At 46.7% G+C, this 17973-nt stretch overlaps 1 protein-coding gene across 1 annotated transcript in view; it reads left to right on the top strand.

Annotated features, from left to right (window-relative positions):
- The window catches only part of Abcc4 (ATP binding cassette subfamily C member 4), a 201246-nt gene that overhangs the window by 71015 nt on the left and 112258 nt on the right, over positions 1–17973 (top strand). Inside the window, exons 10-15 of the mRNA XM_005355662.2 lie at positions 2360–2449; positions 4183–4374; positions 7005–7099; positions 7334–7420; positions 12514–12610; positions 17109–17318. Coding sequence (XP_005355719.1) covers positions 2360–2449; positions 4183–4374; positions 7005–7099; positions 7334–7420; positions 12514–12610; positions 17109–17318 — 771 coding nt within the window. The remainder of the gene's footprint in view (positions 1–2359; positions 2450–4182; positions 4375–7004; positions 7100–7333; positions 7421–12513; positions 12611–17108; positions 17319–17973) is intronic.

Below are 17973 nucleotides of genomic sequence, written 5' to 3'. Positions count from 1 at the left end.
GAACGCTGCTGGATTAGACACTGGAAAGCACCTTAGGGAACGCTGCTGGATTAGACACTGGAAAGCACCCCAGGGAACGCTGCTGGATTAGACACAGCCCTTCAGGAGGTCTCTTCTCTCTCCAACTCTGCCACACTGAGAAATGGCCTGTTTGATTCCAAGTATTCTCAGGATTGCATTTTCACACAGAATTCTACCATCTGCTTTCCTGGCTTTGTCTGTGGGATTTTTATGACCTCTGCTAGGGGTGCCCTGGTGGTCAGGTCCAGAAAGGCCACTAGGTGTGGGGGGTGTTTTTCTGGGAGAAACCAGGGTAGAATGAGGAACATGCTTGGCTTCTACCACAGCCCGCTGGAAAGCTCTGCTTGTTAACCCAGTACCCACTTAAGAACTCAGCCTCCAAGCTCACAGTTTATAGCCCTGGGGGACCTGTGCATCCCCAGAGGGGCTGGGGACTGCTGTCCTCTGCCTTGTTCACTGCCCTATCCCCAGGGTGCGGCTCAGCTTGCAGCAAGGGCTCATCACCGGTGGCATCACTGTGGGTGGTGTCTGGACCCTGAGAGTGACGGGCCAACGCCTCCCCAGCTGCTCTCTGTCCCCTTCTGCTCACAGCACAGCCGTGCTCAGGCTGGAGCCTCCAGAGGGCAGGAGCCTCTTTGTCCTCACAAGGACTGTACACTTTGGTTTATTCTTGTTTTTCTGTGATACAGAGGACCATTTTCCTCAGTGTATTGTACAGAACACTGGTTCTTTAAGAGAACATCTTGCAAAAGGCTTGGGGTTCAGATGAGTTTACTGCAGCCTTAGCTGTGTGGTACACGCAGACGTACCCCGTGAGCAATGGGCCACATCTGGGACTAGACAACCTCAGATCAACCCACGGACAGCAGTGTCTCCACTCTCCACCGTTACCGTCAGTATTATGTAGCATGCTGTCTGACACGTTCATGTGGGATTTAGACAATCGTTCTTAGTGTTGGCGGTCAGTACTGTGAAGGTCTGACCACGCTTCTCCTTTCCGTACATCTGGCTACTGCTGAACACAAGCCAATCCGACGTGCTGATTGTTGTTGGCGAAGGGAAGGAAACGTTATTCTGGTCCAGGGCTCTCTCTTAAGATTCCGTAGAGCCCACGTCTCTCAACTGAACTTGCAACATGTGGGAGTTGTATAGAGATGTGGATTTGATTTGACTCCTTGAAGAAATTTAACTAAGAAGCTATAAAACAACTTAAAAATTGTCAGCGATCACTTTTCTTGAAATTTAGTATAAGTTGTGTACTTTGAAATGTTTGAATAGGGCGTTCCAGATGTTTGGGTATTGTGAGGTTTTTGGTATTCCCATGGGAAACCTTGGAGATGAGACCCAAGTGTGAAATGAGAATCATTTGTGCTTCATATCTACCTTGTGCGTAGCTTTAATGCGATTTTATCCAGTGTATTTACATATGGAGATCCACAGTTGTGTTCTCAATAATCTCAGTTCAAAGAATTCGCAGTATTGAGTTCTTGAATTTGCAATACTTACATAAGCCATACATAGAGTCTTACACTTCTCTATGTTAAAATGCGTAGGTTGCCCAGGAATGTGATTTCTCATGGTATACTATGCCTTACCTCTGCCCCCACCCACCCACCGTGTAGCCTGTACCTCTGTGGTTTTTATGGTAGCAGGATTGTGTTGACCCTGTTCAGCAAGACAGGCCGTGAATGTCACAGGTGTAAGGTACCTGACCCGCTAGCCTACACTGAGCTTAATGTCTTAAGTTTTGTTCTTAAACTCGCTTTCTTGTTGCAGTGCTGAGGGTATTGGTAGGACGTTGTTTTCTGTGATTGATTTCATGCTACCAAGTGTGGTCCTGAGTCCTGAGTCTCGAGTCTACTGTTGAGATTCCTGGTCACAAAGGTTAAGGATGGTGTCACATTGCTCTTCAGGGGCCAGACATGCTGGTGTGTTCTGTGCTGCCACCTTGTGGGAGTGAGTGACACAGAGGATCAAAACCTAAGGTCCCATTGAACATTTCGGAACGATTTAAATCCTCCTGCACGGGATATTCTAATAGGAATATTGTGTTAGTGCTTTAGTATGAGCCAAGAATCTCTCCTCATGAGAAGACAGCGTTGTCCTTTGTCCTGCTTAAATTCCGAATTCATATGGAAATGTGGACGCAAGTTTATTGATTTAAGTAAGCTTATTAGGTAAACAGTGCGAGAAGGCTGTCAATCCTTAACATCTTCAGTGAGGAAGGAATACGGGTTACGTTTGTACGTATCGGTGGCTGTAGTTTAATTTCTCCTACTTTTCAAAGTGGTTATGTTACTTCCTTAAAATAAGACATTTTGTAAACTTTACCTCCTAGGCCTTAGACACTCCAACCCTGCAAGGCCTTTCCTTTACCGCCAGACCTGGTGAATTGTTAGCTGTGATTGGTCCAGTGGGAGCAGGCAAGGTAAGTTTCTTGTTTTATTTCGTCTTAGAGTTGGCTCGTTGGGAATTGCTTATGTGACTACTACTCCTCAGGACAGAAGGACGAAGGACGAGGGAGATTTCCTTTTTCCAGTTTGGCCTCTAAATGCTACAGGGTCTTGGGAGGCTGTCCAGATGAGACAGTTCCTCTCACGACTTACCCAAGTCCTGCCGGTCCTCCGTATTTAGCTCTAACACAGCTGTGGCTCCTGCTGTGCCTGGACTGAAGGATGCACGGAGATGCCCAGACCCAGGCACCACTGCCTTTCACAGGATTGGGTTCAGGTCAGGTGGATAGTCTCCAGCTCTCCGATTGTGGTAGGCACACATGTGATAGACTGGAGTATAATAAAGGTTTGCTCCTCAGAACTCCTTTAAACAAAGGTCTTCTCCTGTGCATTGGATGCAGCATTGGTGCATGGCCCGTCTGGAACAGGCACTTGAGCAAAGGCGATCTGGGCTATCTGGATGCGGCAGCAACTTCATTCAGTGTTGGATATGCCCGTTGTGTTGCTACCAACATTCCTCTGTTCATTTTCATTTACATCTGTCTCTCTGTCTGTCTATCTATCTATCTATCATCTATCTATGTATCTATCTATGTATCTATCTGTCATCTATCAGTCTATCTATCTGTCTGTCTGTCTGTCTGTCTGTCTGTCTATCATCTATCTATCTATGTATCTGTGTGTCTGTCTGTCTGTCTTTCTGTTTATCTATCTATCTATCTGTCTGTCTGTCTGTCTGTCTTTCTGTTTATCTATCTATCATTATCTGTCTATCTGTCTGTCTGTCTATCATCTATTTATGTATCTGTGTATCTATCTGTCATCTGTCTATCAGTCTATCTATCTGTCTCTCTGTCTATCTATCTGTCTGTCTGTCTATCTAGACTGGATCTCAGAATGCCCACAATAGCCCCAGAGTTGCTATGTAGCCAAGGATGACTTGACTCTTGTCGAGACCAGCCAATTTTTTCGCACATGTCTGAAAAGGGGCGTGAGGAATAAAAAGATACAAGAGACAGAAGATAGAGTAGGGTGGGCTCCCAGTGCATACTGTAACAACCCTGAGTTTATTACTCATAGTCTTTATATACCCCAATCCAAAGAGGAGGCCCGAAGATCTCCCTCCCATGATTCAAGGAACAAACAAGTGTGATTGCCTCCTTACATCTCAAACACATAGTATCCATGCCCTAAGTCAACCATCCTGTTGTCTGGTTTTGAGTAGTGAGACATCTTTGGCCAAAACTTTGTTATTTGTCCTTGAGGAGCAAGAATAGGTTTGAACTCTCTGGACTTTAGGCAAGATAGAACGGATTTGAGGCTGTGGGGTCCTACAGATCCTACATCCTCTGTCTCCCCAGTGCTGAGATTATAAGCCTGCACCACAATGCCCAGCAAAGATTGTTAATTACACATAGTATTTCATATTTCATTCTTAATTGCATATAGCCAGCCCACTCGATATAGCATTGCGTTTGGCGGAAGGTCATTTGGGAGGGTCAATTGCCATAATCTATTTTTGTGTACTTTTTTTTTCTATCAAATACAGCGGTGATATTTATGTTGTTTTTGCGTTTACCTGCAGCTTCTAGTGTTGTTTCCCCTGAGAAGCTGGTGCTTGATAAACTGGCAGGGCTGGGCGTGCTGGGAGCACGGTTTATTCTGTGCCGACATTAACAGCATGTGTGTGTTGCACACTCCTTTTCAGTCGTCACTGTTGAGCGCGGTGCTGGGTGAACTGCCTCCGTCCAGCGGGCTCGTCAACGTGCACGGGAGGATCGCCTACGTTTCTCAGCAGCCCTGGGTCTTCTCGGGAACCGTGAGGAGCAATATTTTATTTGGGAAGAAATACGAGAAGGAGCGCTATGAGAAAGTGATCAAGGCCTGCGCTTTGAAGAAGGTGACCTTTGAGTCTCTCAAGCTCTGTTTTCTAGTCATGCGGCTGTTCCTTTAAACTCTGGCTTTGGAAGATTTTTCAGTTATTATAATCCTTACGCTACGCTTCTGGAAACTGCTCTATCCCCGCTCATTGCTGTTTGGTTTCCTTTTATTGAGTTCTGTTCCCTTTTAACTGTTTGCGTGTCCTTTTGAGCCCATCACCTTGTCCACGGCCTTGCTCCCACAAGGGGTGTGCCCCCATCCCCCTTCCCACCTGTTTCTGTAATCCTGAACTTTAAAAAAAGGTATTTATTTTTCTATTATGTGGATAGGTGTTTTGCTGGCATGTACGCCTATGTGCCATCTGCCCATCTGATGCTTGCAGAGGCCAGAAGAGGGTGTCGGATCCCTTGGAACTGAAGTTACAAATAGTTATGAGCCACCATATGGGTACTGGGAATCAATCCTGGCTTCTGGAAGAGCAGCCAGTGCTCCTCACCAGTGAGCCGTCTCTCCAGCTCCTGATTCTTCACTTTTACAAAACATTGAACAATTGCAAAAATTTGCGGAAGTGGAGGGGTTAGCGTGTTGAGCCCTCACCATACCCTTCACAGAGCTTTAACCACACTCACGGGGTGACCGGTTGTCAGTCATTTCTGTCAGAACATGTGAGGCCCCATCTCCACTCCACGGTATTTTCTAGGGGATCCTGGAGCCTTTGTGTTTTGTTGTAAATTGTGTTTAAAAGAAGTCTCTGGGCCCCACACCATTCAGCATTCAAGAACAACACGGCTTGAGATGCTCCCTGTCCTAGTCAGTCTATGGACCCCAAGTTCCAATCGTCAGCTTGCACACCCGAGAATAAACCAGGAAGAGAGTCTGCAGCCTCGGCCTGACTTATACTTTATTCATTTTAAAGGAAACAACATGTTTTAGCGGCTCTTTTTTTTTTTAATACTCTTAACACGTCTCCAGGAGAGAGTAGGTTCTCAGACTTGACACTGAGCTTCCTAGAAAGTAAAATGAAATTTTTGTTACGCATGGTGATTTTAATAAAACTCATAGATGATTGATCAAAACCGCATGTACCTGATGGGTAAATATAAGTTAGCAGGTAGACAAAAGGCGAATTCCTACAGATGCTGTTTCTTGCATTGGCTGCAAGAATTGGTCAATAGTAGCCTGAAGGGGCTCGCCACAGGGTCTGTTTACAGAGTCCTGGACACCCGGCTGTTCTTTGTGTAGGAAAGGCCAGGCAGATCTCTCATAGCTGTGGTGCTGAAGGCTCTTTAGTCCGCTCTCTGAGGAAAGTACAGTTTCATTTGAACTGTAGCTGGAATGTCACAGATTGTGTTGGTCAGGGGGGATTTATGATGATGTGGAAAGAAAATAATTTCATGTTTTACTGACACTTTCTTGCCTGCTGGCTTAGAGTTCAAAGGAGAGTGTGTGTCAAGCCACAGTGGCAAACTAGACTTGTATTAAGTAGTAATACCTCATTGCAATATAATACATACATGCTATATAACAAACATAATATAGTGTAAATAATATAATACTTCTGTATATATGCTGCATAAGAAGGGGTGCTAACTGCAGAATAATAGCTCTCTTCTATTCAAAGTCTTGTGTGTTCGTCTCTATTATTCACTCACTGTGCCTACATACCTATTACTGTCTTGTCTGTCCCTCTCTGTGTGTGCCTCTGGTTCTCCCACTGACTTTTTTTCATTTTTTTTTTGTTTTTTTTTTGTTTTTTTTTGAGACCGGATTTCTCTGTACCTTTGGGGCCTGTCCTGGAACTAGCTCTTGTAGATCAGGCTGGCCTCGAACTCACAGAGATCCACCTGCCTCGGCCTGGCCTCTCACTGGCTCTTGATTACGCACGTCTGTATGCATGCATGCTCACATGTGCATATGTGCACACACAGAGGTACATGAATCTGGAATCTTACCATTAATTAATTCCCTGGTATCTCTGATGTTACTGTTCCCACTCCGTCACAGTTCTCGCGCCGAATGCTTCAGCATCTCCTTAGCCCGGACCTTGCCTCAGCTAGCGATTCTTCCCACTTGATGAGGCAGATCGTGCCCTCCCTCGAATTTCATAGGTGTGAACCTGTGACCCCTCTCCATCATCAGCATCATCTCCTAACACTCTCCTTTGGCCACGCCCACATTTGTCAGCTCATGGCATCGATGTGTTATTCCTTTCTGTGTTGATGCCATCTTTTTTGCCCAGGTTTGGCAGGCTTATCCCACACTCCACTCTCTCTGTCTGAGCCCTAGCTGGCCATCCAGTGGGAAATGAACCTTCCCTCTCCAATCCCTCTGACAGCTATCTTCCTTGTCTTGCACACCCTTACTAAGTTCTCATAGTGTCAAGTCTCCATTACGGATGCTGCGGGGACCTTGTTTCCTTCCCTGCCAGAGTCGCTGTGTCCAAACAATGGCGAATCTCTGCTCATCACTTGGCAGATATCATTAACGTAGTTGAGTACCTCAGAAATAGTTAAATCCTCATAGGAAGTGTAACACGGAGATTCCCTGGGTCCTGTGTGTTCTCCTCGCCCTGCCCCTAAAGTCCTGCTGCAAGGTGTATAAGATGATTGCAGAAGAGCAGCTCTGAGTCTTCCCTCTGTCTCCGTGCAGGACCTGCAACTTCTGGAGGATGGGGATCTGACTGTGATAGGAGACCGGGGAGCCACGCTCAGCGGAGGGCAGAAAGCACGGGTGAACTTGGCACGGTAACTTGTCTTCCAGCAGCCCTGCATATGAGCCTTGATGGAAGCGTGTGGTGGCGGTGGCGGTGGCGGTGGCGGGGCGTGTAGCGTCTGCTCACTGTGTCTGTACCATACAAAGCGCTGGTTTTGAGCAATCCATGGGTGCTTTGGATGAACATCCAGTGACTGAGCGCCACGATCCCTAAGACAGTGGCCAGGGAGGTGCCCTTGGGTCTGATGTCCCTCTTTGCCTTGCAGGGCAGTCTACCAAGACGCCGACATCTACCTCCTCGACGATCCACTCAGCGCAGTAGATGCGGAAGTGGGAAAACACCTCTTCCAGCTGTGAGTTTGTGCTGTCTTATGTCAGCTCCGTGTTCAGGAACCCTTCCAGTTGAGCCCCGTGAAATAATTTCTACAGCTTCATCTAGGCTCTCATTAATGCACCTCTTCTCCTCTCTTCCCCTCCATATCACACATTTTACAAGCCCAAGATCAAGGTAGGGAAATAGGGAAGGTGCCATTAGTGTGGCAAAATGCACAGAGCCTATGTGTAGAGTCTCAGATCAGCGGGCACTCTCTTTATTTGTTTTCTATAGCTCCTGGAAGTTCTTAGCCAAGAGACTAGAAGACCCAGGCCCCAAGAAGAAAAAAGATGTGTGTTTTTAAATTGAAGGAAGGGGCTTGGCCACTTGGTACTAGGGAGTTGGCTCTTTTCCTCCAAAATTTGCAAATGAGATTTATTTCAGTGTGTGTGTGTGTGTGTGTGTGTATATGTGTGTGTGTGTGTGTATGTATGTGTGTATGTGTGTGTGTGTGTGTGTGTGTGTGTGTGTATGTCTGGTCAGTGAATGCCACATGTGTGTCAGTGCCAGAGGAGGCCAGGGAGGGGACTGAGTTCCTTTAGAACTGGAGTTAGAGCTGGTTGTGAGCCACCTGACATGGATTCTGAGTCCCGAACTCTGGTCCTCTGCAAGTGCTCTTAACTGACCGTCTCTCCAGCCCCTCCTTCGCAGTGAGATTCAGGGGTCTCATAGGGCCCCGCAGAAGAGATCTCAGTGATATATGTTGAGCTGTAGACTGGGAGGTTTGGGGACACTGAGAATGGGAACTCATGACACAGGTGTAAAGGTGTGGACAAGCAAGGCACCAGATGACAGCAGCAAGTGGGCACATTTCCCTCAAGGGGTGCTGCAGATTTTATGGCAGATTTAGAGCCCCCCGAAACGCTAACCTGTACTTTCTGCCTTCTTTAGCTCTGTGCACCAAAATAAAATGCTAGAGTCTGCTGTGACTCAACCAGACTAAGCCACGGAGGGTGGAAGTCAATGGCCATCTTCCGTCTTTTCCTTCTTGGGTATCTTTCCCAAGTTCCCTCTTCTTCAGAGGACACCCATCAGGTTGTTTGAGGACTACCCTCATAGCTACTCTTAGCTTTCCCTCTGGAAGCTCTATCTAAACCATTAGGTGTTTACCTTTTGTAAATTTCAGCAGAGTGAAAACCACCCATCTAGGCTTTGGATTCTAGGACTGGAACACAAGACCATCTACTGGGCGTGGCCTCCTGGGGCTTGGCAGATGGTGGGGAGTGACCGCCCCTGCATCCGCATGGGACACAAATGTGTCGCCTGTTGTGGATATGAAAGCATTCTGGCTGTGGGTGGTGGTGGGCTGGACAGCAGTGTGAACGTACTTCATTCTGCGAATAAGACACTTAAAAGTGGCCACGGTGGCGACTTTTACGGCATGTGAATTTTACTACGATACAAACAAAAAACACATGCGTGGTAGTGGGTTGAGCATTTCAGAGCACAGAAAGCAAGAGGCAAGAGTGGCTGGCACTTGGCTCTGACCCAGCTCTTTGATCGGACCCTCCTTTCCTATGATCCTTGATTGTGACTTGATGGATTTTGCTCTGGGCAGAATCAACCCTTTGTCACTTTGGTGAGTCTTGAAGGATCCACTCAAGTTCCCCAGCACTCGAGATGATTCTTGGTGGGAAGCTATAGTGGAGGCTCTCTGGAGGAGAGAGGGAGGCATTTTAATTGCTTGGTATCGGTATGCAGATCACAGAGGTACCCCCCCCCCCAAGCGTCCCTTTGAGCATGGGTGTTTATAAAGTCTGCTTGCACCTTTAATGTTTAATGGCTTCGGATAGACCCTCGATAGAAGCAAGCTTGTTAGAATCGTTGCTTGCTAATCAGAACCACATTCTTTGGGGGAACTTGGAGCAGGAAAGCACGAATGCAATTTAGGAAATCACTCAGCAGCAGCTGGAGAATGCTCTCAACGAGTTAGAAAATTGGATTGAACAATATGCTGTGAAAGATGGCGGCCGCGTTGGAGCTGAGAAACGTGGAGTGCTTTGTATTAAATGGGAACGAGCCACTCTTCTGTTTGCCATTAGCAGTTTTATTTCAATCACGGATATACATCCAAGGTTATTAAGATTTGCGGGTTTTACAACTATATATGTTCCAAACATGGGAAACAGAAGGCTGGGGTCTCCTGACTGATGCCAGCCTGATGTTGCTGTGGATTCTGCATTTTAGAAAGTCTCAACACTGCAGATGCCTGCCTCTCCCGTGATCTGTGCAGGGCTATCCTAATTAGATCTCCCACGCTGCTGCCTACCTCCTCGTCTTAGTTTATGTGTTTCTTAGTTTGTGCAGGCTACTGTGACAGAATTCCACAGCCTATAATCTGTAAACAACAGAGATGTATTTCTCATCTTGTGGAGGCTGGAAGCCCGAGATGAGACGGTAGCAGATGGGATGTCTCTTGAGGACTTGGTGATTCCTAGGCACATGTCGGCAGAAGTGGTACCATTCATCCACTGATTCTCCTTTATAAGGAACAACGCCAGTCCTTTCCATGATGGCAGTGAGAAAGCCCCATCTCTTCATACCATCACCCTGGTGACGAATTTCCAGTGTGTGAATGTGTGGAAAGACAAAAGCCTTCAACTAAATGAATCCAAGTACTTACTGACTCTGTCTTTCCTGTTTGTGTCCCTGAAATGTCCGCTCTGGCACGCGGGGCTACAGTGGTTTGGTTACTCTCTGAGGTTCTTGTATGGGATCAGAATTAAATGATGAGCCCATCAACATCAGTATGGCACAGGAAGGCCCAGAGGCATGTGTCTGCTTAGTTTTAGTAAGGTGGAGGCAGGAGGATTCATTGAGTTTAGTATTTTTTGACCAATCTGGGAAATATGCCAAAGATTATGTGTATGTGTGTAGATATATTCACACACACACATACACACACACATACACACACACACACACATGCACACACACAATATACACAAACCGACTTTAAAAAGTTTTACTTTTTAAAAATTTAATGAATATTTCTGTAGACATTTTGGGGAAAAAAGCCACCTAACTTAGGGAAAACATGTATTCTAAGTTCTCTTGTTTGTGGTGGAAGTTGTTGGTGCATTTGAAACCTCCGGCTCTGGCCTTGTAGGTGTAATAGCACCCAGGACTGAATGTTAGCGCCTCCTAGACGCAGTCACACAAAGGGATGGGGGCAAGCGGCTCTGGTGAAGGAACAGCTCAGCTGAAGTGCAAATGCTGCACCTAGGAAGGGTTTGGCAGGTCGAGAGATGTTGGTTAGAAATAAGCCACATTAAGACGTGCCAGAGGGGGGAAAATTAATCCTTCATGGAAAGCGCGTGGTTTCTGCATGGGGTGGGTGTCTTAGTTCTGGTAATAGCCCAGTTCTAAAGGCACCTTTAGTTTTTTTATAAAGACTTTTTGGTCCCCTAGTGGAAGCAGATGGCGAAGGCCTAGGGAAAGATGGAGGGTGGAGCTGACATTTTTTGTACCTCTGTGGTTGTGGTCTGGACCTTCCCCTGTATCTGTCTCTGACTTTCTCAGATAAGTACCTTTAGTTTCTTTGTTATTTGTAATTTTTGACTTTTTTAAAAAATTAAAATATAATTATGTCACTTCCCCCCTCCCTTTCTTCCCTCCGATTCCCAACTCCCTATTACAATCATGGCTTCTTTCTTTTTCATTGCTATTGCAACACACACACACACACGGATTTGAAGGGCTCGATTTCATGTCTCTCCATGACAGCCTCTCTCTGACAACCTCACTCGCTAGCCTGTGGCCTACAGCCCTGCTCTGTGTGAATACTTGGGAATCCAGGCTGTAGGCAGAGCTCCATGTCTGGTGGCCCTTAGCCAGCTTCCCCTTCCCCATGCATATGCTAAGGCTGAGTTCTCCTGGGTCTGCAGTGAGAATCTGGATGCGCTTGGAGCAGTCTAAACCTTAAAGGTCATTGACTTCTTTCAAGTGTTGGAAATTTTTAGTTCTGAGAGAAGAATATTTGCTTCTAGCATTGGGAATAGGATTGTTACAGAGGCTACAGGGGCCTCCTCATTCACTTTTCTACCCATTGTTATTTACGAAAAGAGATTGCAAGTGTCCATTAGTAGAGGTAACTGAGATTCTAAGGCTATTCATTTACTTGGTTTTCATTCTTCCTCTTGAGTTTTGTTGCAGTTTTGAGATGGTCTCATGTGGCCCAGACTGGCCACACAAGCTTGCTATATGGTTGAGGATATTCTTGAACTAGGCTACCGTCTCCAGCTCCTTAGTACAAGGACTGTGGGCAAGCACCACCAGTAGTTCAAGCCCAGGACTTTGTACACACCCTGCGTGCTCTCCGCCATCTGAGTGATAGCCTTAGCCCCTAATAATATTAATTAATGTGTACATCAGAAGCAGTCCCATGAGCAGACATCTAAGAAAAGGTACCCATCTTTCTTCTTATGTGATATAAGTGTGTTTCTTTAGGATTCCTATATCACAATAAGGTAATTAGAATTTTATTTATGTTTTGTAATATTAGTACTGTCCAACTGCTTTTATTATATACATATACATAAAATTTATTTTTTCGTCATATAATATGTAAATATACACAATTGTTAAACTAAGGTTTAGAAGAAAAATTAGCAGCTATAGCCTCTTCTTCTGGCTACTTTTCAAAGTGTCATAGGTAGGCTCAGGTGCTGCTAGTGGATTTGAATACTTAGTCACTATTATTAATTTATATTTGTATTTAAGTTTTAAGATTCATTTTTATTTACTTTTCAGTTATGTCTGGGTATCTGTGTGGGTATGTGGGTGCCCTCAGAGTCCTGAAAAGGACCTCGATCTTCTGGAGTTGGAGTTAAGGCTGTCGTGAGCTGCCCAGTGGGGTGCTGAGAACCAGACTTGGTTCCTCTGCAAGAGCAATGCCCAGCCTTAACTGCTAATCCTCCTCTTTAGCTCGTGTTTAAATTGTATTTATACCTCCTTTAAAGCATGTGTCGTTGCTATGTTGCCTTTATGTCGTTACGGCTTCAACTCTTGGTTTTGCGGTTTGGAGAGCCCCTGCTAATGTGTTTTCTCCTCTGGGGGTGTTTACGTCTGTAGGTGCATCTGTCAGACCCTGCACGAGAAGGTCACCATTTTAGTGACTCATCAGCTGCAGTACCTAAAAGCTGCCAGCCACATCCTGATATTGAAAGATGTAAGTCATTTCCTCTTTAAAAGCCGGGTTGGCGTTCGCTAGGAGATTTTAATACAGATTTTATGCAGCAGGGTTCAGAGAAAGCAGAGCCCTTGAGAAGCAAGTGAAGAACTCTCAAGAGCAAGGTTGTGGGTGTCTCAAAGGCAAGTTGAGAGTGTGAGAGCAACGTCGTTGTCCACAGAACCAGCTAGAACCTCAGGTTCCCATCAGGCTGCTCTCCATGGACTTGAGAAGCTGCCTTCCCTCCCCCAGTCTTACATTCATTTCCTAGGGTTGAGATTCGCATCCTTGAGGATATCGGAAGGACTTTTAGAAATACCACTCTGAGGGCTGGCGATGTGACTCCATTGGTAGAGAGTATGCCTGACAAGCAAGAAGCCATTCCCAGCTCTCCGTGGAGTGGGTGTACTGGCCCATAGTCCCAGCCCTCGAGGCAGAGGCAGGAGAATCAGAAGCTCAAGTTCAGGGCCAGATGGGGACCCATGAGACCCACAAACAAACAAACAAGCAAGCAAGCAAGTAATAACAACAGAAAGCCCGTCAGAAAGCAGAAATGTCACTTCCATTCTAAGCCACGGTCGGTCCTCTTCCAGATGATAAAATTGCTCCCTCGAATTTGTAAGATGCTCTAGTGAGATCAATGACGAAAACGATGATGCTATTTCCTTAGACATTTTTGTTTCATTTTCTACATGACCTACGGGTACTGAAGATAATTGGGATAATTTTGATATTAAGTCACCCTTCCACCTATCTTTTTGCCTAAAGAGTATCTTTTATTCACAAAAATAGTGAATGGCTGAGCATCCTCAGCTCAGAGCTGCCTAGTCACGATGACCACTTGATGGTACCTCTACCCAAGTCCTTTGGAATGAGGCTTCCTATCCACAGTAATATGCAAGGTGAAACCTCTCCACGCTGTGGCCTCCCTTCTGGTCAGAGCAGGTGTGATGGGGCTTGTGGGACAATGACAGGAAGATGGTGACCGTGCTTTTACCTGGACGAGGGATACCTGAGGCATGATGTTTGGAGGAACAGCATGGCGACATGTCTGTGCTGAATGATCTAGGGGCCTGGAGGGAGTTGGGATCAGAACCCAGCACACTGGCCTTGGATGAGATGGCCACTATTTGATTCATTGGAGGGTCTCATCTGTGATTTTGTTCCCCACCCCCAATGCTGCTGCCACCAGGAGAATCGGGGGCTATGGCAGAAGCAATTAGAAGTCAGTCGTCTAGTTCAGCAGGCAGAGAAGTGCGCTTCAGTCAGCAGGTCGGTGTGCAAGGGCTGCTAGGACAGAGTAACGAGAGCTGACGGCCCAGTGATGCTGGGAAGTGCTGTCTCGCTGCTCTGCTGGGCCCTGGTGGGACTGAGCTGGCCCCAAAGCTCTGGGGCAATCTCTTCCTTGCTTCTTTTCACTCTCTGGTCTCCTTCTGGCAGCCCTTGGCCGTCCTTGGCAGTCAGTACGGCTGGCCAGCGTCTGTCTGTCTGTCTTCTCATGACTCTACCCTGCTTTAGTGTGACCTCACTTTAACTTGATGGCATCTGCAAAGGTCCTGCTTTTTAATTCATTACCGGAATTTGGAACACTGGGGTGTCTTGAGGTACAATTTAGCCTATGACAAAACACCACCTTGTTGAGATTAAAATTAGCAAGGGATTTTGAGGGTTCCTGGTGTTTTCCTGAGGTGTCCCCCCCCCCCACGCCCGTACCCTGCATGTTTGCATTGGTGACTTGGTGCTTATCTTTTGCAGTGGGGAGGTCTGAGACAAACTCTTCATCATGGACAGAAAACAACCTTTTAGCTCCTTGATGTGTTCATTACTTCATCAGTTTTATTCAGCGTTGAGTTAGCCACAGTGGAAGACCTAAGACAGGCCATGTGATTTCCCCCTTTTATTGAAAATGGATTTTTTTTCCTGTACAATATATCCTTTTTACAGTTTTGCCTCCACTTGCCCCTCCCAGTTCCTCCCCACCTCCCCTCTCCCATCTGGACCCATTCCCTTTCTGTCTCTCCTTAGAACAGAACAGCCCTCTAGGAGACACCAGCAAAACATAACAGAATGAAATACAGTAAAGCAAAAGCCATGGCATCCAGGCTGGACAAGGCTAGTCCAGAGAAGAACACGAGCTCAGGAGCAGGCACAGGAATCAGAGCCCCTCTCGTTCTCACACTCAGGAGAATGGAAGCTGTAATATATACACAAGGACCTGGTGCAGACCCGTGCAGGCCCCACGCTTGCTGCTTCAGTCTCTGAACTCACCTGAGCCCCGCTTAGTCAGTTCAGAGCTTGCTCTCCTGCGTCCTCCATCCCCTCTGGTTCTTCCATCCTTCCATTTCCTCTCCTGCAGGTTCCCTGAGCTCTACGGGGAGAGCTTTGAGGTCACTTTATGAGAAGAGAGGGTCAAGGAGGCAGCGCCTTCAGGGCTCCCTTCTGAAAGGCCCTTCCAGATGCAGCTCTGGCAGAAAAGCACCAGGAGGCGCTCACACACTGAGCGTCAACTCCAGAGAGACTGAGGCTTCCCAGTCCATTCTGGATTGAGGGCTTTCTACCAGACCCCGGCTCCTGAAGGTTCCAGAACCTCCCGGTAGTGCCACCCTAAGGACCAAGCCTTTCATCACACAGTGGGAACACAAATAATTAAGCCACATCCAAACCATAGGATTCTTCTGTAATCTCTTGTATCATAGGAGACTACTCGTTCAATTTCCAGCTGTCCAGACCTGAATAATCACACAGAAATTTTATTAATTACAACACTATTTGGCCAGTGATGACTCAGGCATATTCCCAGGAAGCTCTTACATCTTAATCCATATCTAATAATTTGCATATCACCATGAGGCAGTGACCTACCAATAAAGTTCTGTCACTTTCAGGAGCTACATGGCATCTCTCTGACTCCGCCTACCCTCTCTCTATATCCCTTCCAGCCTGGCTATATTCTGCCCCACCATAGGCCAAAGTAGCTTTATTCAATAACTAATCAAAGCAACACATATACAGAAGAACCTCCCACATCACTCTTGGCCAGAGATGGAACTGACCAGTGAATGTTAGCCAGAGTTCGTAATATTTGCATGCAGTTATTCTCAGAGATGCAGATTACAAGTTGCTATGGAAACTGGCTATGTGATGATAGTAGAGTCCTTTAGTCCCTCCTTGGTACTTAATGTGGCTGCCAAAGAGAGGCAAGGGAGCTGTCAGTCAGAGTTTCGGAGAGCAAATTCTCACCACAACAATTATATAAGGCAGGGTGACTAAGAGTGTCAGCTGTCTCCTGGGCCCCCTGGGAATGGGCGCCCAGATTCCTCAAGCTGGAAAACAATTAATTTCATGTGCACAGAGCTGAATATTCTGCCTGCAGAGTCACTAGGTGTAGAAGGGTTTTGTCACCTGTCCCCACATGGCCGCTGCTTTGGCGATCGTGCCTCTTGCATATTGTGAGTTTTATTTTTAGTAGACAGCAGTTCATTCACCTGCTAGCAGGTAGAGAAACTGAGAATCACTCTGGTTATTTGTCTGACCTTCTCTAAGAGCGGAGAGGATGGCTGCCCCTTCAGGCTGCTCCCTGGATTCTTACAGCTTGTCTTAGGAGCTGTCCCCTCTTGTCAGCAGTAGTTTCTGTGTGTATTTTACTGACAGGAAGGGTGTGATTGCATTAAAATGTGTGGAACAAATCTTACCTCCTAAGTGCAATAAGACACAGCATTCCAGGAATAACTTTCCAATCCTTAAGTTACCAGGCTTGTAAAAGCCCAAAGGCACTGGGGTTTTCATCAGTGGACCACCTTGATTGGGGTTGGGGTTGGAGAAGGACAGGGATTGGGATTGGGTGGGGTCCAGGGCCATTTTTCTCTAACCTGAGCCATCCTCCCCTCAGAGCTACTTCCCTTTGACTCAGTACGCCAGGATTTTTTCTAAGTATTAATAAATCATTTGAGGTTCACCTCATGGGGTAGGACATCATGAAGATATTTGCACATTATTTCCTATAACTGTGGTCAGGAAGAGAACCCCCAAGTAGATGGGCTGTGGAATGTTGAATTCCCAGTGACGGTCTTGAATTTGGGGGCACGGTTTACTCTGAGACCATGATATTGGTCTAAGTTTTGCCCCAGGGAGGAAAGGTGGCCCGCTGAGGCTGGGTGAGTATGTCCTACGTAGGTGGAGCTGCTCGTGCACCTCCCTGTCAATCAAATTTCCCACTGCGTGAGTCATCTCTGTGTTCGGCTCTCCCATCATCTAAGGTTTTGCTTCCTTCAGTGCCCATGGTATTTGGGTCATAAGGCACAATGACACATTGGGTCAGGCACCTAGAATTTGGCAGGAAGCAGGATTCTCACTTAGGAGGCAAACCAAGTCACCCCCTTCTTGTCGACCAGGATTCCAGACCCAAGAGCAGCTGTAGCTCCAGGCCCGTAGGCTGTGGTTTGATGAGATTAGTGCCATGAAGTGTAAGTGCTCGCCTCTGAAATTCCTTTTGTTTCAGGGACAAATGGTGCAGAAGGGGACGTACACCGAGTTTCTCAAGTCCGGCGTAGATTTCGGCTCCCTTTTAAAGAAGGAGAGTGAGGAAGGAGAGCACTCCCCAGCTTCAGGAACCCCCACCCTCAGGAAGCGGACCTTCTCCGAGTCCTCCATTTGGTCCCAGCAATCGTCCAGACCCTCCCTGAAAGATGGGGCTCCGGAGGGCCAAGATGTGAGTCCGTCTTTGGTTATACGTTCCTTTTTCTCTTACGGACCTTGTGGCTCGTGGTGTGGTGACCCCCAACCACAGAATTACTTTTGTTACTACTTCATAACTGTAATGTTTGTACTGTTATGAATTGTAATGTAAATATCTGTGTTTTCTGATGGACTTAGGCGAGCCCTGTGAAAGGGTCATTTCGATCCCCAAAAGGGTCGAGACCCACAGGTTGAGAACTGCCGCCTTAGCCTCTAGTAGGTGTAGGTGGGTGACATGAGTGGCCCCCTCTATTTCAGATGCTTTTGTTAGTCAAGAGGGACACAGATCTGGTAGCCTTAGCACTTGACCCTTTTAGGTCAGTTCCTTTTATTTCTCCCTTAGTCTAGCCCGAGGGCCACATCTTATTCCTCACAGCCAGCATAGGCCCGGATGGCTCTGTCCCATATTGAAAGCCTTTCAAGTAATCTACACCACTGCTCCTTTAAACAGAAAGTCATCCTTGGAGCTGGCATGGGTAGGATTGGGTCTAAGACCTCTGGGAGTTATGTAAGAGTGTCATGTGTGCACATAGCCGGTGTGCTCCTGTAGATTGCCTGTGTAAGAGTGTCACGTGTGCACATAGCTGGTGTGCTCCTGTAGATTGCCTGTGTAAGAGTGTCACTTGTGC

The sequence above is a fragment of the Microtus ochrogaster genome, chromosome 17, assembly GCF_000317375.1.
Source record: "Microtus ochrogaster isolate Prairie Vole_2 chromosome 17, MicOch1.0, whole genome shotgun sequence".
Taxonomy (NCBI): domain Eukaryota; kingdom Metazoa; phylum Chordata; class Mammalia; order Rodentia; family Cricetidae; genus Microtus; species Microtus ochrogaster.
Note: the sequence above shows the minus strand (reverse complement) of the source record. Positions and strands in the feature narration are given on the sequence as shown.